The sequence below is a fragment of the Atractosteus spatula genome, chromosome 1, assembly GCF_055471065.1.
Source record: "Atractosteus spatula isolate fAtrSpa1 chromosome 1, fAtrSpa1.hap1, whole genome shotgun sequence".
NCBI lineage: Eukaryota > Metazoa > Chordata > Actinopteri > Semionotiformes > Lepisosteidae > Atractosteus > Atractosteus spatula.
In genome coordinates, this window is record NC_142706.1 from 59,049,072 (window position 1) to 59,073,353 (window position 24,282).

Below are 24,282 nucleotides of genomic sequence, written 5' to 3' on the forward strand. Positions count from 1 at the left end.
CATCCTTATCGAGCGAAACGTGAAATTTAGTATTTTTTCTCTGGAGCATGGTAAGTGCTACTCGACAAAATTGCTTTCTACAGTCTTCAGTATTTTATAAAATTGTAGCAAGATATGAATCTTGTCTTAAAGAAATACGGCTGCAGGCTTTTTTACTTATACTAAGGGTGACAAGACTGATATTGTTCTGTGAAGTTTGAAGTGGTATTGTACGAAGACGTGCGCGAAAACTGCCTGTGAGACGTGATAACATGGTATCTTCGTTCCGGTACAGATATTTGTGTTGGCTCGTCATGAATAAAATTTGATCGGCTGAAGTAAGGCATTGTAAGTTCTCCGTGACTGAGATTAGTTATTTGTCAACGCGTCTATGTTTAATTTGAAACTCTTTCTCAAACTTTCGGTTACTGGGTGCCGAACTTCACAACACATTATGTTCAAACACACATCGATTCAATGGCCGATCAATGCAAGTCTAAAGCCAGCAATAACACAGGGTTCCTGCTGTCCTACACTCATTTCATATTGTGGCATTATGTTCGCCTGAGGAGCTTTTTTCGTTAAAAAAATAAAACTTTTTTACTTTCCCTACGCTCGACTTCCTGCTGTCTGTACGGAAAGCTGTGAGGACATTTCGCGGCCATGAAGTGCATGAAGGTGGACGAGTTAATCAAGCAGACGGGGAGTCTGAGGGACATCCAGATCCTGCACGCCCAGGTGGAGGTGAGATCTGAAAGACGTTGTCCGAGGCAGCGTGGAACAGCACTTGCGAGAAAGACCCGCTCTTTCTGGTGCTACAGGGTTGTGTTGACAGGGGAGGTGCAGTTTACTGAGTGGCGATGGGGTCTGGTTTAAGGATGCTTGACCCCAGGACTGGAAGTCTGAACATGTGGAAGTGTGGGCTGATGTGATGGAGGTTTGGGGCTTTTAGTGCAGCCTTAATAGACGACAAAAAAAACCAGCTAGCAGAACTAGTACAAAAACACAGTATTGTGTTTTTTATTTGAGAGTCATGGCCAGAATGACCCCTCTAGTTCCCAGTCCTTCACAAAATTGTGTTCTCGTTTCATCCCACGGTTCAAAGACATGCTGGTGGGTTAATTGGCTTCTAGGCCAAAACTGGCCCCGGTGTGGGTGTGTGTCTGGGCGTCCTCTCCAGGGAGTACCCTGCCTTGTGCCCTTTGCTTGCTGGGATAGACTCTGGCTCCCTTAAACCCTGTGTTGGAAGAAGTGGATAGAAAATGGATGGATGTTTGATTAACTAAAACTGTAGCATAATAATGGTTTACATCCGCTATGTCTCTCTGTGTCTGTGTCCTTCATTACACCGGCCTCACCAGGCCGGATCTTCCCTCTGTCCTCGGCTGTAGCTCGTCCTGCCTCTCTTTGTGTTAGCTTTGCTGATTTCAGGCTCTAATATACAGGCCCTTCCCTTTAAGGGAGGAAGGCTGGTGGCGGTTCTTCTGATATCCCTGCACCAGCTATGCTGAGGTTGGTTCCGGTCTTGTCTCTCGGTCTCGCGCAGGGCTGTATAAACGGGCCGGGCCTCGGCGGGGACCGCCTCCGGATCGTGTGCGACCGCGTGCTCAGGGCCTGCAACCACCAGCTGGGGGCGGGGCCCCTGGACCCCGAGCGGCTGGGCCGGCTGGCGGCGCTGGCCGAGCTGGCCCTGCGCGGGTACGAGGCCGCGGGCCCCCAGCAGACCCTGCTCTACGTGGAGAAGATCCTCTTCCACCTGCTGAAGAACCTGGCGGCCCAGGGCGCCCGGGAGGCCTGCAGCCGGCTCGGGGAGCAGCTGTCCCGACGGCTGGCCGCCGCTGCAGAGGTGAGGACGAGGCCTGTCCTGTGCCGCAGCACGTCTCTGTCCGCAGGTGGACGGGCTCGTCTGCTCTTGGAGAAAATGGATGTTTTTGGGGTGTTTGACTGTCAAGGCACCAGATGGCTGTAACTGATGTTTTCTTTTGTCCATTTTAATGCCCATGCAGTTGGATTGTGTAGCAAGGGCGTAGATAAAAAAAGGCCCTGTATCTTGGGGGCTGTGGTTGTCTGCCTGTGATTTGCTCCCCTAGACTAACATTTTTGGGAAGCACGGTGGCGCAGTAGTTAACGTTGCTGCCTCCCAGTTTCTGGGGCCCTAGGTGCAATTCCTGGGCTACTATCTGTGTGAAGTTTGTATGTTCTCCTTGCGTTTGTGTGGGTTTCCTCCAGGGGCTCCATTTTGCTCCCACAGTCCAAAGACGCACTGCTGGGTCAATTGGCCCTGGAGTGAGTGTGTGCAGTGATGGACTGGAGTCCTGTCAAGAAGCGGTTAGAAAATGAATGGATGGACTAACAGACATCTTACACATTGTGCAGCTATGGGGTGTGTTTCTGAAAATATTTCTCTTTCCCCTCCCTCCCCAGTCTGAAGATCTCCAGGTGCTGGTGCGCAACTGTTTTGCGGTGCTCTGGAAGGCCGCAGGGGGTGAAGGCACGGAGAAGGACCCCAGCGCCAGGCTGAGCGGCCGCATGCAGGCCGTCGGCTTCCTGCTTCTCCTCGGTAGCGGATCTCCGCCCTCCCAGCCTCTTCCAGAGAGCAGCCCCCCCGGCCTGGTGTCGCGCCACTGCGAGGCCGCCATGGTGGAGTACGAGGCCCTCTGCAGCCCGCTGGAGGAGAAGGCGGCCGCCATCTTGGTGAAGGAGAGCGAGCGCTTCCTGCTCCGCCCCCTGCTGCACAAGCTGCGTGGGCCGAGGCAGGACCAGGGCGACCCCAGCTGCCTCTGGGCAGGGGCCACGCTGTGTGAGATTGTGCTTAACGTCTGCAAGCATCTCTGTAAGGCCGGCTGTTGGAAGCGAGCTGCAGCGCTCCTGGAGCAAGCCAGGGGCCAGCTGCAAGGGCACGGGGACGCTGCCCACCTCGGCCTGACGCTGGAGCTGGCCGGCCGAGGTCTGGGCGTGCACCAGGCCCTCTCCTCCGGGCAGGAGTGTAGCCAGCACCTGGCGGAGTGCGCCCGCGCCCTGAGAGGCTTCCCCTCCGCCGCCAACGACCAGGAGTGCCGCATGGCCCTGGAGGGGTGCCAGCTGGTGGCGTGGGCGCTGGAGACCGGGCTGAAGCGGGGGCAGGCGATGGGCGGTGCGGCGCTGCTGGGCTGGCTCTCCTTCGCTGGGCACTACCAGGAGCTGCTGCAGAAGCGCCTAGACAGCGTGAGTGTGCATCTCCACGTCCTGTCTTTGTGCAACCCTCCTAATTTGGAATATTATTTTCTTAGTCCACATGGCACACTCTTCCGACCCTATAACGCAGGAAAAAGAGCAGGCACCAATTATACACTGCAAAATGCTGGAAGGTCCTTGTGTTTTCTATGTGGGGTGAGGCTGGTTATAAGATAAGATCACTTTATTGGCTATATAAAATATATAAATTTCTTGCATTAGGAATTTGTCTTTTCACATACCCCAGCTTGCTTTCCCTGAGACACACAGACAGGGAGAGAAGCTTGGAGTCAGAGCGCAGGGTCAGCCATTGTACAGCACCCCTGGAGCAGCTGGGGTTAAGGGCCTTGCTCAGGGTCCCAACGGAGTAGGATTCCCCTGCTGGCCATGGGATTTGAACTGGCAACCTTCCAGCCACAGGCACAGATCCTTAGCCACAGTGCCTTACTGACTTGTCCTCACATGTGCTTTCTGTGTCTGTGACCTGTAGGCGCAGGTGGCAGTTCGGCAGCCAGAGCATCAGTTTCTCCAGCAGGTCCTGTTCCAGAGTCTCCAGCAGGGATTCTTCCTGGCCTACGACAGCCTGCTGGCCTCACAGGTATGGGGGGGGTCGGGGGGATTGCTGGGTTTGGAAATGGCGGGGGTGGGGCAGTGCCTGCAGGGGAGCTAGCACTGGGAGGCCGCTGGGCAATCCAGTTTGGCTCCCATTGCACAACAGCATGAGCTGTTCCACTTTCATTTTGCCCTTGTGCCGATGGCAGTAATGAAGAGCACAGCTGTGTGTCAGGCTGGAGTGACGGCTCGGTCTCCCTGTGTGTTTGTGTGCAGCTGCAGGACAGGGAGGACCTGAGGAGGGTGGTGCTCTCCTGTCGGGCAGCAGCCGGCCGGCTCCTGGGGGAGCAACAGGGCTTCTCTCCATCGGACAGAGGGGAGTACTTCGTTAAAGCTGGTAACTTGCTCCCTCGTTCTCTCAATCATGCCCCGTTTTACCTCTCATCTCTGTGCCGATGTCTCCAGTTGGTGGTTGCGGGAAAAAAACTCTTGATTATCACATTTAGTGTACAAATGTATAAGCCTATTACAAATATGTAGCCTTGGTACAGTAAACATGCTTGAAGGATGTTTATCTTCCCACATTCAACTTCCCCATTTTTTTCAGTAATTTGGCTGAAGTTCCTGTTGGTTTAGCCTTCGCCTGCCCTTTTGCACACAGATTTGATAAGATGTTCTATAGCTGGGTTTTGCAGGAGAAATCTGGGTGAGGTATAGCACTATCCCCCTGCTGGGATGTGAACCCTCAACCCCTCTGCACAGGAGCCTGAAGCACAAAACACTGCTGAGCACTGCTGCCCCCACAGGTCTCCTCTGGACAGGGCCCACTGCTGCTGTGCACCACTCTTAAACCTCTGTGCTAGCTTGTGTGCTGCTGTCCCCTGAATGTCCTTTTCTCTGTCCTCTCCAGTCAGCTGCATCAATACCCTGGCCTGTGGACTGTACAACCAGCAGCTGTACTCCGAGGCCCTCTCTCTGGTGGAGATCTTGTGCAAGGAGCTGGCCAGACCATCCGGCCTCTCTCTGCCTCAGGACAAGGTGAGGGCTGCCCCCTAGGATACCAGTAGCCGAGGACATTCCAGTTCCTGGCATGATTCCTGCCCTTGTGTATCCCTCTGCTGTGTTGGGATGGACCGAAAAGTCTGTTAGATAAGAATCTGCCAGTTTGATATGGCCATTCAGCCCGTGTAGAGCCCTTGTGGTTATTTTGGTGTTGGTCTTTTTCTTGGATAAAGCCTATCTTGGACTTCCACAACTCTTTGTGAAAAGAATCGTCCAGTTTTTTCAGGATAGAGCTACTTATGTCTTCTGGTACATGTTTCACTGTTGTCAGTGTCTTTGAGGATTTTGACTGCTTGAACCGGGTTCCCTCGTAGTCTTCTCTGTTCAGAATTTAAATGGTTCACTTCTTGTGGCCTGTAACTGTAGGATTTTACAATTGTACTAAAATTCATAGAATAAATACTGCAGTCAGGTGCACTGGTGCACAACTTGTTCAAAATCTGCCATCCAGTGGTTATTACTATCCTGTGTGTGCCTGTATTGTAGAATGGCGAATTGTCCTGTATTAGGAATGAATGTGAAGAGTTAAAGTGGGTGTTTGTCATCTGTGGCCATGGAGAAACAATCACTTTTCTGTGAGAGCCGTTCTGCTTGCACAACCGGAGGCATCTCATGTTTTCTCTTGACTGTTGCTAAGCGTCAAGATGTTCTCCTGCAATCCTTACTATCCTTAGTATTGCATTGTTCTGTTTTGCCACCCTGCTGTCTTCCCAGCAGACGTTTTATGCCTACACGCTGGAACATCCTAGCCTGTTTTAGTAATCATCCGTACGGAGCGACTGGCTGAGGCAGGGATAAGATAAGCTAGCTGGGTAGTGAGCATTTCTCAACTCGGACAGGATGGCTTATAATTCCTTACGTTTATATGGCAGCGCTTTTCTGGCTCAAAGAGCTTTACAGGTAATGAGGACTCCCCTCCACCACCACCCATGTGCAGCCCCACCTGGATGATGTGCCAGTCTGCTCACCACACACCAGCTCTCAGTGGGGAGGAGAACAGAGTGATGAAGCCAGTTGATAGATGGGGATTATTAGGAGGCCATGACTTGTAAAGGTCAGGAGGAAATGGAGAGAAATGCTAGTGCAGTTCCCTTATTTTGGGACAAGATTTTATTTTGCCTAACATTATTTGTATTTATATAAGCCCCCTCTTTAAATTGTGTGCAGGATGTTGAGGGCTGTTCTCTAAAAAGAAGCTTCCGATTGTAAACAAAGCCGTGCATTCTGAAATCCCACGGCGGCTCGTGCCTCTCCGATGGCGTTGTTCCCCAATGGGAATGCGTGGGGCTGATGTGGTTTCCCCGTGCCGTGCTCTCCCCAGCTGCACCGCGCGTTCCTGGTGGCCGTGCAGAGCTCGCGGAAGAGCGGGCAGCTGGAGCAGGCGCTCGACTGGGTGGTGTCCTGGCTGCGGGCGCTGGGCGACCAGGTGACCGAGCACATGGCGGAGCCCATCTCCCTGTGGGTCAGAACCAAGGCCGATGCCGCCCGCAGTGGCATGGAGGAGATACGGCTCAGGTGAGGAGACAACGCTGGCGCAGTCGTTGGCATTGCTGCCTCACAGCGCTGGGGTCCTGGGCTTAGTTGCTGGGGTGCTGTCTGTGTGGACTTTGTATGTTCTCCTGTATTTGCCTGGATTTTCTCCAGGTGCTTTGCTTTTCTCCCACAGTCCAAAGACATGCTGATGGATTAAATAGCTTCTGGTGTGAGTGTGTCTGTGTGTGTGTCCTGTGATAGACTGACCCTGCTATGAATGTGTCTGTGTGTGGCCCGCGGTGGACGGGCCCTGGTGTGAGTGTGTCTGGACGGGCCCTGGTGTGAGGTGTGAATGTGTCTGTGTGTGTCCTGTGATGGACTGGTGTCCCATTCAGGGTGTATCCCTCCTTGTGCCTGTTGCTTCCCTCGATAGACTCCCACTCTCCTGCAACCCTGAGTTGGAAGAATCAGAAAATGGATGATGTCCTTTTTTTTCTTCTCTATTTTTGCCTAAAGTATAATTTGGTTACCTTACTGCAGTCCGCCTTCGTGTTGAACGATCTGTCCCCCTTGGCAGGACGCTGAAGGACGGGCTCGGGACGCCCGCGCCCGCGGAGGCCGTGCTCCTCGCCCTGCTGGAGGAGGAGCTGCGGGCGTACCGGGGCGTGGCGGGCGACACGGCGCAGGAGCGCTACAACACCCTGTGCGACCTGCTCGAGATCTGCCACGAGGGCAGCCCGCGGGCGCACGACCGCGCCGCCTACCTCTGCGAGCTCGCGCAGGTCCTCTGCTACCACGACCTGGCCGACCAGACGGACTGGTGAGCGGGGGGCTTTGGCGATTGACTCGGGGTCAGGAGTCGGATCCCAGGGGGGCCAACTCCTCAGATCATCCTTACTTCTCTTGTCAAAGGAAGGCCAACTGTTGCATTTCTACACATGTATGAATGGTGGTTTTTAAACTGGGATGTTGCAATAGGAAAAAAGTCCCATTCTGCTGCACACTTGCACAAGTGTGTTTTGGCACTCTGCTTGAATTTGACAGGTTCTCCCACATGCCCTACATCCTCTGTTTACTGAATCGGTTTTGTTTCAAGGTCCAGAATCCTATCCCTTGGACAGCTTGTCGGCACTTGACTGTCCAAGACCATGTATGCAATTTTTAGCCCTCATTTCGAATGGCAGCGCTTTTTCTCAGGTTTTCAAGGGAATTTATAATCCCCACTGAGTAAAGACCTGGAGGCAGGTACAGGTACTTGGCAGACCAGTTAAGTGAACAATGGGTTCAAATCAAGTTCAGACTCCAGGATGGAGTAAAAACCGGGAGATACGGTGGCCCTGCAGGGCCAGGAGTGATGGTCAGTGGACAAGAGTGTCTGAAAGTTTAATTTCCGTTTTGTTTGATGGCTTTGTATGGGTCGTTCTGCAGCTCGGCGATGGATGCCATCCAGGAGTCCCTGAGGCTGCTGGAGCAGCAGCCTGAGACCCCGGAGAACAGGGACCGGCTGCGGGACGACCGGGCGCAGGCCTCCCTCTGGCTGTACATCTGCACTCTGGAGAAGAACCTGCAAGAGGTGGGCTCTGCAGCTCTGCCACGGCCTCCCCGTCTGTCTGCCCTTTCTGATGGCAAAAGACACGCCCCCCGTCCCCCTGTCCACCCTTTCTGATGGCAAAAGACACCCGTCCCCCGTCCCCCTGTCCGCCCTTTCTGATGGCAAAAGACAGCCTGTAAACACTCCCCCACCTCACTCTGTAAGAACCATTCCTTAAGGCTTTACTGACAGAATTGCGCTTGGCATGGCAATGCTTCCTGTTGCCTTCTGACAACCTGGAGCTCTTTGCTTCATTCCTTATATGTCCACGCCTCTGCTGAGGACCTGGTAGCCTCTTTGTTTTCAAGTGCTCTCTGTCGGCCCTGGGACCTGTGATCTGTGCTACAGCTGTGTGCAGAAGTTTTATGTGGTGTGTTTCAGTGAGTCTCTAAGTGAAAAGAGGTTTGACACACCCTCGACTACACGATACAAACTTCAACAGGGCGCCTTTCTGCAAATTATATTGCACAATTAAAACCTTTGCGCGCAGCCGTATATAAACATCTGTGCAGCTGTGAGTATGCTGATGGGTGTTTTCCATCGGTGTCTATGTGTGTACTTCTATATCCTTGGTGCTTCACTGTGGTCCTCCTGTCCCTCCCGACTTATTAAATCCCTCCCCAGGCGCTGGAGACGGACCAGAGGTTACGTGCGGCACAGGAGCAGGCGGGAGAGAATTGCGCCGGGACCCCGAGCCACAATGACCTGGACTACGAGGACCAGCAGCAGGACAGCCAGCTCATCTACGAGGGCCTGCGCTTCAACCTGGTGGCCGAGAGCGGTGAGCTGGGGGACGCCTGCTGGCCAGCCCCCCACAGCATCCCTTTTAGAGCAACTGAAGTCTCCAAGAGCTGGGGAAACTTACTCTTTAAAGCACTGTCAAATTCTAAAAAAATGAAGTTTTTGTAGGTTAACACCTAGGCAGAAAGTGATCTGCTTAATTCAACCAGTGGTGCAGTTAAAGTTTGTTAATGGGAGCTCAGCATGCGCAGCCCTGTGCTGGAGGTAATGCGGCCCACCCTTTGAGGGGTCCTTTGACAAGCTGTCGTCTTGCACTGGAAAGAGCCAGCTCTGACAATGACTGTGGGTTTCCAAGGGGCGGGATTGGGATTAGTCCAACAGGGGTCACTGGGTCTTGGCAGTGCAACTGTCGGGCTCAGTGCAGGGATGTCGGAGAGATGGATTTCTCTTGCCAGCACTGCCCACGAGGAGCAGTGAAGCTGACGTCCTCTCGGGTGAGGAATGGCCCCAGGGAGCCCTGTCCAGAAACCGGGGCTTGTTGCAATCAGCCAAGACGTAACTTGTCCCGAGTGCGTGGGGAGGGCAGTACGGAAGACTGGCAGAATCCCTTTATTTCCAGCTGAGGTGAGACTGAGGGCGGGTGCTGGCAGAAGCCTTGGCCTGACATTGTGGGGTTCTGTTTTCTCAGAGCAGTCACAGCCTCTGGACCGGGCCCTGGAGCTGTGGTGCTCCCTGCTGGCCGGAGGGGCTGTTCCGGCAGTGCGCAGCACCAAGCAGACAGCCTCTGCCCTGCACCACATGGCAGCCCTGTACAGGCTGATGGGCAAGGTACGTGCCCCCTCTCTCCGCAGGCTGTTTCCCACCCTGCGAGACTTTCGCACTCTCCCCGAAGCTGCGTGTAGCGATAGACCCGAACGTGGGTTGAATTGTCAGTCTGATATTGATGGCGGTCCGTCTTGTGTTTTCTCATAGGTGCTGCCAGCTCTAGAGAGCTACCTCCTGGCTGCCCAGCTCTCGCGAGGACTGGGTGATGCCCGCGGCTCTGCCAGTGCCCTGTGCAACACGGCTAAGCTGTTGCTGGAGATCGGTGCCCCCAACCTGGCACAGGTAACTCCCCCTCGCCGCAGAATCCTGGAAAACTTCATGTACTTAAACTTAAAACTGTTGAGTGAAAACAGAGGTTTGGTTTGGCAATTTCACAGATTTGTCATAGAACATTAACGTTGTCCCAATGCAAATCTGTGAAATTGCCAACTTCTCAGTTTTTACTCTGCGGCCCATCAGATACTGAAGTCTCTTATTTCTTTGTATCCTGTTGTAGCACTTGGTGTACGGGATATGCTTTTCACCCAATGATTTAAGCTTGAGTTGTTTTCTTAACCTGCACCGTGGGCCTGCAGAGCACCTTGACGTGTTTTTGTAGTTGAAACTTGAGTGGCGGCCGACAGATTTAGCGGGTCCTGTGTGTGTGTGTGTGTCTGGCTGCAGCCCCACCTGGAGGAGGCGGAGGTGTGTCTGTCGGCAGCGGATGCCAGCACCGAGGGCCTCTCTCTGCTCGACCTGCTGCGCCAGCTGCTGAGAAGCCAGCTGTGCTGCGCCACCGGTCAGGTGAGACAGTGTTGTGGAGGGGCTGGGGGTTAACTTTCTAAAAAACAGGGGCTGTGTACGTGCGTCAGGGGCTCCGGTTGAGGCGGAGATCCTACATCTGCTGGAAACGCCAGGAATTTTAAAGCTCATATTTCAGCAAGAAGATCTGAAAATGACTTTGACTTAATCAATGCTTTCATTACCTTAAATCAATTTCAATTCGTGTGTTTACACCTGCTTGGGGGCAGTGCTAAATTTGAGATGAAAGAGGTTCCAGGGTTTAAGCAAACTTAAAGGGGAGCTGCAGTACTCTTTTCTTACATTTCACAGTTATAAAGAATCATTGAGTGCATTTCAAACCACAATCAAAGTACAAAGTACGCAGTAATGTGTCGAATCTCCAGTTTACATCACAGGTATACACAGCGCCATATTGCTGTCATGGTCTGTGGGTCAGAACGAGGCAACAAAACCTCCAGTGATGTGAAATGGTTCTATTGCATTGTAAACAAGCCTGTTTGTGAATACGCCCCTTTTATTCCAATAGAAATATTGCTCATAAGACCATATTTAATGCACATCTTAACACGTCTTAAGCATGAAAAGAATCACTTCAATCATGAAAATAGAAAAAAATCTGTTTTTATCAAGAGCTAATATCGCCTTCTCACTGTATTCTCTTTTTATCTGTTGCTTTTTATGGGTGAAAATTGTACGAATGGAACCCTGTTTGAGCACACGTTTTGATTCAGTATCTGAAATGAAAATATTTTTCATATCGCAAACTGTTAGGCTTCATAATTCTATAAACTCCAAAGCAGGGAGAATTTCAATATACATCTATCTCAAATTGACGATATTTAAAAACCAATCTATTTCTGTTGCAATAAAGTACATGCTTAAGACCAAGTGAATTCTGCTATTATATTAATTTATCTATAATGTTATGAAACAGACTTATACAAGGTGACATGTTTTTAGATACTTTATCTAGACTGCCGATTTGAATGAGTGCAATTGAATTGAATTCAAAATGTTGACTTTGAGATGGTTTTGCCAACAAATATTACTTGTGAACTCTACAAGCAGATCACGATTGAACATTTCTGGGGTGTGACGTCTGCTGCGCTACCAGTACTGATTGTTTGTCCATCACACTGAATCTCACTGAGTTTCACTGAGAAACTTAATGTTTGGACCTATTTCAGTGCTCATGTTTATTACCCATCTCTTGGCTAGGTGAATATCCCATGGAAAAGGAAACAGTTTGACTTTCTGCTGGTCTGATCCTGTTTTATGTACAACCACCATGTTCTGCACTGCCAAATGATTGACAGTGTGGCACTGTGTATACATGAGTTAAAGTAAAAAAAGGATTAGGACCGTTTCCATTTTTGCTTATGGGGACTAGTGAGCAGGAAGGACCGCTTTGTTACAATTTTTTTGGTACTCTTGCTCCTTTGTAAATGAAACAATGAATTTTTATTACCAGGATTTCATACCCAGTGTGAGAAATTGGAACTGCAGTTCCCCTTTAAACTTAATGAATTTGACTTTTTAACATTTGCATTTGAACCTGTATCATTTTGCACAAAAGAAAAAACTGTAAACATCCAGATAATTCTGGTCTTATTTAGAATAGTGTGCTTGATGTATTCCATCCTGAGCCAGTTTCAGGCCCCTAGGACAGGCCAGCTGTAAGAGCAGGCTCTGAGTGGAACTCGATTGTGTCCCTGCAGGTGGAGGAAGGCGTGTCTCACCTGACGCAGGTGTTGCAGGAGCTGGCAGAACAGAAACAGACCAAGAGCTGGTGCCTCTTGAGAGCCAGCGCCCTGCAGACTGTGGGCACTTTCCTGAGCTTGCCCACCTCCACGCTGCCACCCCGCCTGCGCCAAAGAGTGACCGCGTACGGTATGTACCACAGGGCCTACTGGGACCAGAGCAGTCCGCCCATTATCTAACCGCCGCAGGGGAGCCGGCGCTGCGGCGGCCTGGCAAGCAACAGGCGCTAGGCAGGGTACCACCTGGACGGGAGGCCAGTCTGCTACAGGACAATCATAGACACGCACACTCACACGAGGGCAAATTTTCCCAGAGGCCGATTAACCTACTTCAGACTGTGGGAGCAGATCAGAGCACCTGGGGGAACCCCACACGAGCACGGGGAGAATGTGTGAACTCCACGCATAGCACCCCAGATCTGGAATTGAGCCCAGGGCTGTCGTGCTACACCACCGTGCCACTCTTGCTTTACCATGTCATTTGTTGCATATTTTCTCGTCCGTTGTTTTCTGCTCCCGTGATGATCAAAATATTATGTTGGGAAGACTTGTCAGTGTGCAAGGGGTGCAGACAAGCAAACCCCGGCCTGGAGCTCTGGCCCTTAGCCCTCCATGTGTGTGTCGCTGTGCTCTCCAGGGTGGAAGTCCCCGGGCGTGGCCCTCAGCGAGAGCAGGAAGCTGCTGTGCAGTGTTGTGGTCACCCTGCTGGGGAACGGGGTGCTCGGGACCGACAAGCTCCAGACGAAGACGCGCTTCGTGGACCAAGGTACAACCTTCCCAGATGGGACTCTGTCAGAACAGGCCTGCCCTCTTTAGCTGAGCTGTGCTGGCTCCTGTCCCCTCTCTGAGGGGCAGAAGAGGGAGAATTCCCTGCTGTTTGCCCAGAGAGGCAGGGCACGTTAACCAGTGTGTTCTGAAATTCAATGTGTTGATGGACAATTGATCCTGTATTACAAGCTCATAGATTCCATTAAGAGTGAGACTTTGGCCCGAGACGGGTGACTGTCATGCTGACAGAGACTCTGTGCCTCTCCTCGTCTTGCCCCCAACCCCAGGGGAGAACCTCCTGCAGAAGTGGCAGGTGCTGTCCGAGGTGCTGAGCTGCTCCCAGCGGCTGGTCTCTCTGAGCAGCCAGGCTGGAGCCACCTGTGAGGCCAAGGCCCTGTGTTTGGAGGCTCTTCGCCTGACCACCAAGCTGCAGACCCTCCGCCAGTGAGTCTCCACGGGGGAGGGAGAGAGAAGGGGTGGAAGAGGGAGGAGGTTGTGGGCATGACTGCAATGGTGAGATGAGTAGCTCAGCAGTTAAACGTTTTGAGGGCTTTCTTTCTGGAAACTGGAGATCAGTTTGTTTTAAAAAAAGAAAGGTGCTGCATTTTACAAACTGATCTCTTCCCACGTGTTTCTATGCGGCCTGCTGTTCCCTGACTGCATCCCCGTCTCCCCGCGTGTGTGTGCGCAGGTGTGCCGAGTTCCTGGTGATGAAGGCGGAGCTGGAGCTGCAGAGGGGGGAGGCCGAGCCCAGTGGGATGGACCTGCAGCAAGTCCGTGAGCTGCTGGAGCACTGCGCTGGTCAGCCTGGGCGGGGGATGTTCTCTGGCACTTTGTCTGTTGGGTGCTCGCAGAGCATAGTGTGTTATTTCATGAGTTAAGCTTTTAAAAAGGACAGATTAAGATGGGGGGGTGATAGATTATTGTTAAGGTAAAATGAAGGTCTGACTTTCTCATTGTGTTGCATAACTTTACGTTTGCTCTCCTCCAGATTTCAGCAGGAAGACGGAAAAGAAAGAGGTGAAGATCAAACCGAGGAAAGGTCGGAAGGTGAAGAAGCAGGACCCTGCAGTGCCCCCTTCTGGCCAGGACCCGCTACAGCGGCAGACTGGGGAGGAGCAGGAGGATGAAGTGCGGTTCCTGAGCCGGTGCCCCTTCCCCCGTGAGGCCATCGATGCCGTGCGAGAGTGGAGCCTGTCCTCGTCGCCGCCCCTCAGACCACGTGCCCAGGGCTTGCTGTCCTCACTGGCCCATGGCTCCGACTGCGACTGCCCCTGCTGCTCCGACCCCGGGCTGGCCCGCGTGGTCGCGCGCTGGGCTGCCGCCCGGGCTGAGCTGTACTCCCGCTCTGCGGAGGAGGAGGGGGAAGGTGACGGCCGCAAGCTGCTGCTGGCTGGCTTGTCTCGCTGCAGCAACCTGACCGTCAAGCTGGGGGCTGCGCTGGCTCGGCTGTGTTGTAGGGGCACCCAGAAGAAGCCCACTTGTACTCCAACTTATCTTCACGACTTAGTGGGCAGGATTTACCTGCGCCTGGCCTGCTCCAGTCTGGAATCGCGGGCTGAGAAGCCCACAGCCACTTGGGAACTCCTGGAGGCTGGCCTGAAGTTCCTGGCCTCTGCCAGCTCACCTGAGCTGGAGCCCCTCCGTGCCGGCCTGCTTGCCACCAAAGCGTTGGCCTCAATTTGTGCCCTGGCTGCCCAGAGGGACTGCCGCCCAGAGGAACTCTTCACCCCGGCCTGGGCCTGGACCCCACCAGCTGAGGGGGAAGTCCAAAGCCAGCCCCTGCCTGTCGAGAAGGCTAAAGGGAGGAGCAACGTTGCTTTGGCTCCACCCAAAACCAGAAAGACCTTGCATTCTGCAAAAAAGACACCTGCCTCTAAAAAACCTGTGGTCCCAAGCTTCAAGACCTCTACGCCTGGAGAGCCGTACTCCTTCGATGAGATAGACGGCGAGCTTCCACACATCTCCATCAAGCCCGCCTCGCCCCCAGCTCCGGGCACCCCAGTTCAAACGCACCGTCCCAGGGCAGGAGCCTCTCGTGGTTCTGCCCGGCCTGGACTCAAGACCCAGCAGCAGTTCAAGGTGTTCGTGGAGTCTTCACCTGTGCAGGACGAGGCGACGCCAGTGCCCGCCGCTCCCAGACGCAACAAAAAGTCACGCTTTAAGGTGAGGAGGGTTAGGAGAGCAGGAAGCATTGTGGGATCTGTCCGCAGATTTTGCTGCTGAGGTTTCTGCCAGTTTTCTGTTGGCGTTGAATGGAGTTGAAAAGGACAGAGGCGGACCCGTCTTCGAAGTGGCAATCCTGCATCGTGTCCCTGTGGTCGAAGTGGTGCTGCTCCTGGCAAACCCACAGTCTCTGCAGCTTCCCAGCCATTTGCAGGCACCTTCTCCAGCTGGAGCTGCATCTCCTGAATGTCGCCACGGAGCCTGGCTGAGAACAGCTCAGGGAGTCGTGGCAACTGGGGAATTGCCTGTGCCATTGCTTTAAGACAGGATTTGACATGGACTTGGCGATCAGACTTTTTGCAGATGTGCACAGCACAATGTTGGTCATGTCATCAAAAATTTAATTTTCTAAATTTTTTTTTCCTCCCTCTGATTTCCAGGTGGTTTTCAGTGATGAAAGTGATACAGAAGCAGCCGAAGAGGTGCAGGAAGAGAAGCAGGATGTTCTCGCCAGCAAGAAGCCAAGAGAGAAACGGGGTGCCAAAGAGCCCCACCAAGATGGGAAAGCAAAACCGCTCTCTCACACTGACAAACCGGGCAAGAAGAGACCGGGCCGGGTACCGGCCTCAAAAACGCCTTCTACCGCCCTGCCTCCATCCTCCCCCTCCTCTGAGGACTCGGTCAAGGCTGTACCTGCCACCAGGAGGGAGACGAGAGCAAGAAAGAGCACTCGTTCTGGCGCCGCCCTGCTGGCCAGAAGGATGGTGGACTCGACAGGGATTCCTGAGCCAGAACAGATGAGGACCATTGAGGAAGAAGGAGAGGAGGAGCTGCTGGACTTAGAGATGAGTCTGGAGCAGCTCAGAGCATCCGACACAGAGGAGCAGGAAACATCTGGTGAGGAAGTGAGAAAGAGATGGAAAACAGAGGGGTCAATTGGGTGTATAAAAAATAAACAATAAGGTTTCTGCAAAGTTACTACATATCATATTACTCCAATAAACCTGCAAGTGTTTTTTAATGAACTTCAGCATTCAAAAGCTTAAGATGTATATTGATGATGGTATACTTTTGTCTTATCTATCCATCCATTTTCTAACCACACCGTAGACACAAACACAAAACGCACACGCTCACGTCAGGGCCAGTTGTCCCAGAACCAAGTAACCCTGGACTGTTAGAGGAAACACATATGAACATGGGGAGAACATGCAAACTCCACCCAAACAGCACCCCAGGAACTGAGCTACAGCACTGCGAGGCAGCGTTGCTAACCACTGCACCACTGTGCCGTACAGATGTTTTCTCGACAGGCAGGCGGCAAGGTTGGCATCCAGGCCTCCCAGACGGAGATCGTGAGGTCCTGAGACGGGATCTGGGAGCCGAGAGGGACAGGGATGGGCTGGGCGAGGCCACCAGAGGGGTGACCCACAGTACCTCATTCCCCAGCATTAACCCAGGTAAGGTGGTGGGGGTGTTGGTGGCGCCTAACTTGGCGATGCTGTCTAGTTCACTCTGTTCCAGACCTGCCGCAGTACATGTCTGCGTACCCCAGCAAGCTGACAGGTAGTGCTGGACTGTGTGAGACCTGATACATGGTAATTCATTTCAAGATGGGGAAACCTTGTCATTTGTTGATCAATTAAGCAGGCACCTTGCACAATTACAGAAACCATAGTACTTAAGGACTTAGAAGGGTGTAAGTGTAAAATTGTTGTTTCTGTTGTATTTATTGGGGCAGCACTGGGGAAGATTCCAGTCCACTTTATTGACATGGCAATAAACCGTTGAATTCTTGAATCCAGTTCTAGTAATCAAAATATTCTGCTTAACTGATCAATGTTTGAACTGAATAGAAGCACTTTTTCCTGCAATCTGAAAGTTTTTTAATGGTTATGTCTTAAACCTGCTGGACTGGGCCTCTCCAGAACCAGGGATGGAGACCCGTGCATTAAACCCAGGACCCAGATGGCAGTACAGTGGTTCCTAGAATAAAAGCTGTCAGTGAAAGAGCCTTCTATATTACTGAGATTTGACGGGCTGCTCTTGCCTATCACTGTAGACAAAGTTGAAAATTCCTCCCCAGTTGTAAACATTTTGTAATACTGTGTACTTGAATGCAATGCAGTGCCCGCAGTCAAGCTGGCAGATCCGAAGCTGGCATCTTCTAGCGACCGCAGTCTCTCTGTCTGTCCCTGCAGAGGGTCTCTCCATGGCTGCGGTGCAGGCTCTCCTGCGCGCCACGCTCCTGTCCGTGCAGCACTGCCCCCCGGCTGCCCTCTACGCCCGGGTGTGCCACCTGCTGGCCCTGTGCCACGGCGACGCCCTGCCTCTGGCCACCGCATTCCTGCACGCCGAGTCTCTGGCCATCACCGCGAGGCACAGCATGGGCCGGCATCTGTACAGCCGCCAGCGGTACAACCCTCTCCTCCTCCTCTCTTCCTCTGCTATCCCAGCTCTTTTTTGTGTTGTTCTCCCACTGCCGCTGTGCTCCTGATCTCTGCCTCTTTGCCGCCGTCTCTCTGGGCTCCGTGGCCACAGGAAGTTGAAGAAGGCGTCGGGGCCTGACCTGGCTGAGCGGCTGCAGGAGCTCTGCCTGGGGGAGCAGTCAGGAGACCCCTCCCTGGAGCGCCTCGCCCACCTGGAGCACATCTTCCAGTTCCCCTGTCTCGAGCCCGGAGCCTTCCCCCAGGGCCACTGCCAGAAGTTTCAGGAGCAGCTGCAGCGCATCCCTCCTGGTAAAACAAGCCCCTTCCCTTTCCCCAGCCTCCCGTCTGTTAGACACTCTCCTCAGTAAACCACACGCCTCTGGTGAATCAAGCTGGAGATTTTTGTTGCAGTAAAGAAAGGAGGACAGACAATGTTAACAGGTTAACTCCTTACGGTCATAGGTTCCTCATGTCCTTCCTTTTTTTTTAACCTTTCTCCCCTCCTCTCCATCTCGGCCATTTCTCTCCCTCTTTATGATCTTAGTTAGGCCTGCGTTGAGGATGGCTTCCTGCCTAAAAATAAAGAATTGGGGTTTCTTCAGTGGCATGTAAATCCAGCTTCCCTACAGCAACGCAAGCCTTTTACCCTCTGCTCCTCTCTGCGCAGGAGTGACGGTGTGCCTGCTGTCGCTGGCCAGCGTGCTCCCCAGCGAGCGGGGCGACACCGTGTTGCTGTCCCGTCTGGAGAGAGATGCCCCCCCACTGACCGTGCGCATCCCCACCTCGCAGCGTCGGGTCAGTGCCCACACATATAACCGTCTTTACACTGCCCGCGAGTATAGTGATGTGGTCTGGTAATTAGTGGTCCAGTTAAGATAAAAAATCACCTGTCTTGTCCAAACAGCAGTGAAACTCAAGGGAGTAAAGCAACACTCCTTCTTGCAGACAGTTCTTGAACCAACCATGATGCATCAGCCTCTTCCCCCTGGCAAACGTTTTAAGGCTCTCAAATGCAGATCAAATCGATACAAATATTAATTTGTTCTCTCATCTATTAAAGCAGTTAATTCAAATGTCATTGTAAACCGATTATGCTGTGAGAACTGTGTATGTGTGACATACTGTGTCTGTTGTGTTCTGCTTGTGCAATAGATGTGATGTATTCAGATGTACAGAAGCTCCGTGTCCTTAAAAATTGTTCCCCAGGGGACTTGTGTCTGGCATTTTCATACATGAGTGAAGCGCAGACCTACCTCATTAGCCGTGTGCGTGCATGTGTGTGTCTGTGTGTGTGTGGGGTGTTTTCCCGCGGGTGCTGACCCTGCGTGTGCCCTTTCCCAGAGACCCATCGGCACGCTGCTGCGGGAGTTCGAGGCCACGCAGCAGGAGCAGAAGGCGCTCAGCAACGTCACGGACAAGGCGGAGTGGTGGGAGGGGCGCCGCCTGCTGGATGGCAGGATGAAGGTGAGAGGGGGAACGGATCAGCCTTCATATCTTCCCATTGATCTGGTCCCCCAGATTTCTTTTTTTTGTGGTTTTCTTTTGATGGTTTGGTTTTGATTGCTGTCCCCCTGCCCCCCTTCCCTGTCTCTCATTTCTAACTCCAGGTGCTGTTGGAAAGTATGGAGGAGCAGGTGCTGAGCTGCTGGAGGGGCCTGCTGCTGCCCCACTCTCAGGACCCTGAGGTGGCCAAGCAGGCTGCCTGTCTGCATCAAGCACTCTCCAAGTGTGGAGCCCAGAGCAGCGAAGACTTGCTGAAGGTCAGGGTCAACAAGCATCCACTTTTTCCACAGTCTAGTCCATATTCCAAAGAGCTTGGTGTCTTCTGGTTCCATTACAGCACTACTGTTACTTAATTGAGCCCTTGTGCTTTTATGATCTAATCCTTGCCAACTTTTATATGCATTTTAGAGAATTATTGAAGATTAGAAATAAGAAAAATGTTTGCATGGAGAAACTTTCAGGGTTTGATTTTTGTTCTGGAGAGCTCAGCTCTGTCTGATACCCCTGGTCCAAGTCCATCACCAGCTTTGCTGGATCTCTGAATTGAATGCTGAGAGTTCTGGTTACTCCCTGCTTTCCCCTTGTGCTACAGGCTGTGCTGACCGCCGCTCCTCTCCTCTCCCCCTCGGACCTGCGCTTGCTGGCTTGGGGTTTGTGTCCGACGCAGCCCGATGAAGCACAGCGCCTCCTGCAGTCTGCCGTCACTGTTCTGAAAGACCAACTGGAGAGCCAACCAAAGGGACATGTCGTCCTTATCCTGGACAAGGTACTGGCATCCTGGGAATACTACCATAGATTGGAAGAGTTCTGGATCCTGTACTGAAAGCCTTTTGTCTGCAGACGTGTGACCACACACCTGTTTCTCTTTCTGACCTTGTTTTGACTTCTGTTCTTGTTGTATAAACCCCAGTGTTGGGGGCTCAAGCTGCTGATCACTCCTTGAGAGTGCATTGTATGGAGTTCTACTGTGGCATTTTGGACATGTTTTGCTATAAATGTGGGGACAGAATCTAAGGATGATATGGACATGCCATTGCAATGTAGACTTCCCGTTTGGAAACGCTGATCACAATAAAATGCGAGTCTGTGGGAAGACAATGTGTGCCCTCACCTTTGCTGTGTGCTGGTATGTGCAGCACCTGCAGAAGCTCCCCTGGGAGAGTGTGCCCTGTCTGAGAGCCCGCGCTGTGACCCGGCTGCCCTCTCTGCACTTCCTGCTGGCACACTGCGCCCTGAGAGAGGTGAGCGTTCCACACACACGCCTTGAGAGAGGTGAGCGATCCACACGCACGCACACACCCTAGGAGAGGTGAGGGGCTCTCTGGCAAAATCATTCAGAAGGAAAAACTTCCACAGGGCCAGAATGACTTACATAATTTCTTTTTTATGAAATATGGTCATAATAAAGCAAGCATGTTGCCACTGCTCTGTCAGAGAAAATCCCTGTACTCTGTTAAGTAGGAAGGATAATATAGGGGCTATGAACAAGAAGCCCATGAGACTCTTGCAGGTTAAGATCTTTTTCATTACAGACTAAAGCAGTTCGTCAAATTGTGTATTTTGCTGTAGTTTAGTCTTTAAAATACTTTTGTCTCTCTCGCAGATAAAAGTAACTGCCTGTAGAATATAAACTGCTGATGAAAGAATGATTGTCTTTCTACACTAGGAATGTTGGCTTTGCATTATCCAAACGTCTTGTGCAGTACAATTAATCAGTTTTGGATTTGCAGAGACTGATATGAGAACTTCTGGGTGATGCGTCTTGGAGTGTTTTTTCTGTACTCGCTAGCTCGCAGAGTCAATAGGGAAACTTCGCAGGTGGCAGCGCTAGGCTTTTTTTAGCGGCCTGCTGTAGTGGCCCACACTCACTGCTTCTCTCTCCCTGCCCAGCTGGACCCACGCTCGGTTCTGAACCAGGGTGTGGACCCACGGCGCACGTTCTACGTGTTGAACCCACAGGCCAACCTGCTGGGCACCGAGGAGCGCTTCCGGGACTGGTTCACCAGGTGAGAGCCTGCTGCAGGCGCACACACCCGCGGGCTCCAGCGCCAGCAGGCTCTGCCCATGTGACCCTGTTGGAGTGCGAGCAGCTGGGCGGTGCCCTGTTATCAATGCACAGGTCCCACTTGAGCAATATTATTGGCCTGCTCAATGGAGCAGGCCCATATTATACTGTGGAAGGCCCATTGGGGCTTAATGTGTGCAGTTTTCTAGCATTTATTGTGGCTGACATTTTTCTAAAATGACTTGGAGCTGGGAGGGTGGCACAGTGTAGCTGTGGTTAGGATTGCTGCTCCATTACATTCCGGACTCCTTGTGCTGTCTTCATGGAGTTTGCATGTCCCTCCCCCTGTCTGTGTGGGCTTGCTCCAGGTGCTCCAGTTTCCTCTCAGTCCAAAGACATCCTGGGAGGTTAATTGGCTTCTGGGAAAGTTGGCCCGGGTGCGAGTGTGTCTGTGTGCCCTGTGATGGACTGGAGTCCTGTTCAGGGTGTACCCTGCCTTGCACCCACTGCTTTGTGGAATGTGCTCTGGCTTCCCTGCGATCCTCAGTTGAAGGCAGTGGTTAGAAAATGGATGGATGGACTTGGCGTTGGACTCCTCAGGGCATCTTACTGGAGCAACGTGATTCAGCTCCCTTAAAAGTATGACTGCACGACATCAACATTCGAACCCGCCATCTTCCAGCTAAGATTAGAGCCCTGACCACTGGGCCGGATCCGATCTGTGACGGCAAGTGTAAAAACAAAAACAGCTTGTGCAAAGACGAGAAAAGGGAGATGGTGCACAGAATTGTTTAATTAGCTCTCATTTTTTCTGACCTTGCTTTTCTCTTCTCTCCACCGGTGTGCCTCTTGCCCCGTCCCTCCTCCTGACTGGTGGCCTGGACCTTCCTCTCTGCAGTGAGGAGGGCTGGCAGGGTGTGTGTGGCAGAGCCCCGACCCCCGAGCAGGTGCAAGAGGCCCTCTCCACCCAGGACCTCTACGTGTGAGTATCACTAGTGTTGCAGTCTGCACCCTTCTGCATTTCTGTGTGTGCTAGCAGCCAGTTCCCGAGTCTGTCTGTCTCTGCCTCCCCATTCTCTCTCTTTCTCCGTTTGGTGCTTTGGTATCTTCATGGAGTTTGCATGTCCTGCTCATGTTTTTTATGAGTTTCCTCGATGTGCTCCAGTTTCCTTTCTCAGTCCAAAGACATGCTGGTGGGTTCGGTGGCATCTGAGAAAACTGGCCCCGGTGTGAGTGTCAGGGCAGTGTACCTGCTGATCTCAATGGCCTGGAGCTCTGTAGGGTTTAGTCCTACTTCTCAGTTAGCAGCTGAGTAAGATTTTAAGATACAGGTTGTTCGAACCATCCAAATGATCTCTGATAGCTTAGTGGAGGCAGCAGTTCCTGCTCCCCTGGGTGTGCTTCTGTGGGCTCCTTCTAACCACCCACGTCTCCTCCGCAGTTACGCGGGACATGGGGCCGGGGCGCGGTTCCTGGACGGCTCGGCGGTCCTGCGGCAGGATTTCCACGCTGTGTCCCTCCTCTTCGGCTGCAGCAGCGCCGCGCTGGCGGTCCGAGGCGAACTGGAAGGCACAGGCATCGTTCTCAACTACCTCATGGCCGGCTGGTGAGAGAGCACCGCGCTTCCATGCTGCTGCTGTACTTGAATACCAGCAGTTGGCTGCTATTGTTGTGAACACAAGGGCACGTGGGACTTGATTTCTACTCATGTCATGTCAAGAGTGGGGCAACTTAAGGGCGGCATGGCAACGCAGTGGTCAGTATCTCTGGGTCACTGAGCTCGGGCCTTGTGTTCAATTATGGACCTGGGCTACTATCTGTGTGGAGTTGCTGTGCTACCTGTGTTTGCATGGGTTTCCTCCAGGTGCTCTGATCTACTCCCACATTCAAAGATATGCTGGTAGGTTAACTGGCTCCTGGGAAATGTGTCCCTGGTGTGTGTGCGTATCTTGTGATGGACTAGTGTCCCATCCAGGGTTTATCCTGCTGTGCACCTGTTGCTTGGATTGGATTAGGCTGTTAGAAAATGGATGAATAGTATGTTTAGGAGCGATGCTGGTTAACAGGTGGCAGCCCCTGGCATTTTTCAGCAAGATGCCACATTGGCCCATGGTTACCTTGTATGTTTGTGATGCTGTTATAGCTTATAAGTTTGTACACCTGCTATTGCAGCATGTTGATATGGAAAGGTACCGCCACCTGTCATTTAACAGCACCTTGCTCTCGGCATTGCTCTTCTAGTCTGTCACAGTCCAGTGGAATCTTCCCTGGTAACTTGCATCCACCAGTATCTGTACATCTCCATCCCCATCATTTAAATGTTAGTTATGAGCAATTCTTGCCATCTCTCCTAGCCCGCTGGTCCTTGGCAACCTGTGGGATGTGACGGACCGGGACATCGACCGCTTCATGAAGACCCTCCTGCAGCTGTGGCTGGGGGCCGGTCGCGGGGCGCCCCTCCTGGATCACATGACTGCGTCCCGCCAGGCGCCGCGGCTGAAACACCTCATCGGCGCTGCCCCGGTGGTGTACGGTCTCCCCGTGTCTCTGCGTTGACTGCCTTTCTTGTAACTCCCCATGTTCCAGCACTGGGAGTCTGGACTCCACCTGCACATCCGCTTGATCTCTCCAGGTTTTATCTGGAGCTGGGGGAGGGGGTGGGGTTCTTGAGTGCAATAACCGCAGCTACATTTTGAAATTTATTAGCTCCACGTCTGTCTAAGCATGTTCTGAAAATGGGTTGGAAACCGCCATTAATTATTCATTTGCTTTTATGAGATAATATAGCTTGTTAAACTTGCAGCAGAACAAATTGGCTGTGCAGTGGGATTTATATTTGTTTCTCTGTAGTTTGAAATGCCAGACTATGCAGGAGCTGGGATAAACTCCCAGGGTTTTACAACGGTCTCCAAGTGAAGGAAAGTGTTCAGTCAACAAGACAAAGTTACGGATCTCTCACTATCCTGAGACTGTTCATGCAAACCCATTGGCCTTTATTCAAGCAAGCCAAAAAGAGCCAAATCCAGTGCTTTTATTTATATTTACAAGTGTGTGCTCGGATATCCTCTGACATTTAGGCCAGTATATGTTTATGGTTGATCTCAAAAGTTTTTGCTTTTATTTTTTAACTACCATTTTGTGTATATGTATTTTAAGGTTGTGAACAATGTATCGGAAATGTCTGCATTCCTTTTTAAAGTATGTAATAAAGAAAATATTTGCAATGGTTTGGTCTCCTTTTGAAAAAGTTCTGTTAAGTGTATAGTTTTACTAAACCGCCATACAGAAGTTTAAACTGGTCTCCATCTTTATGCCTTGGTTGGCCCCACCCCTGTCCTATAGTGCTGTTATCCTGGAGGTCTAACAGGTCACTCTTAAATCAATGCAGGAGCATGTGTATTTTATTTTTAGAGTTGCAGTCTGTGGATTTTC

The 24,282-nt window shown here is 52.1% G+C and overlaps 1 protein-coding gene across 1 annotated transcript; it reads left to right on the plus strand.

Moving 5' to 3' along the window:
* Nucleotides 1-24,072, plus strand: espl1 (extra spindle pole bodies like 1, separase). Its single transcript, XM_088910565.1, has 32 exons — nt 1-50; nt 622-723; nt 1,526-1,825; nt 2,404-3,183; nt 3,683-3,790; nt 4,021-4,141; nt 4,655-4,782; nt 6,128-6,321; nt 6,857-7,099; nt 7,708-7,852; nt 8,495-8,651; nt 9,300-9,439; nt 9,584-9,718; nt 10,100-10,219; nt 11,938-12,109; nt 12,617-12,745; nt 13,035-13,191; nt 13,439-13,548; nt 13,739-14,913; nt 15,354-15,810; nt 16,227-16,373; nt 17,094-17,328; nt 17,455-17,651; nt 18,010-18,137; nt 18,684-18,806; nt 18,950-19,102; nt 19,438-19,611; nt 19,982-20,086; nt 20,736-20,851; nt 21,749-21,832; nt 22,292-22,456; nt 23,205-24,072. Exons 2-32 carry the CDS (start codon nt 643-645, stop codon nt 23,404-23,406), a joined length of 6,681 nt encoding a protein of 2,226 aa, XP_088766691.1. The 5' UTR covers nt 1-50; nt 622-642; the 3' UTR covers nt 23,407-24,072.
* Nucleotides 24,073-24,282: the final 210 nt, after the last annotated feature.

What these genes read in the sequence shown, in the direction of transcription:
- espl1 (XM_088910565.1), top strand. Translation starts at nt 643, where the DNA reads ATGAAGTGCATGAAGGTGGACGAGTTAATCAAGCAGACGGGGAGTCTG. An exon ending in TCTCTCTGCCTCAGGACAAG is followed by an intron (nt 4,783 to 6,127) that starts GTGAGGGCTGCC and finishes TGCTCTCCCCAG; the next exon opens with CTGCACCGCGCGTTCCTGGT. An exon ending in CATCTGTACAGCCGCCAGCG is followed by an intron (nt 17,329 to 17,454) that starts GTACAACCCTCT and finishes CCGTGGCCACAG; the next exon opens with GAAGTTGAAGAAGGCGTCGG.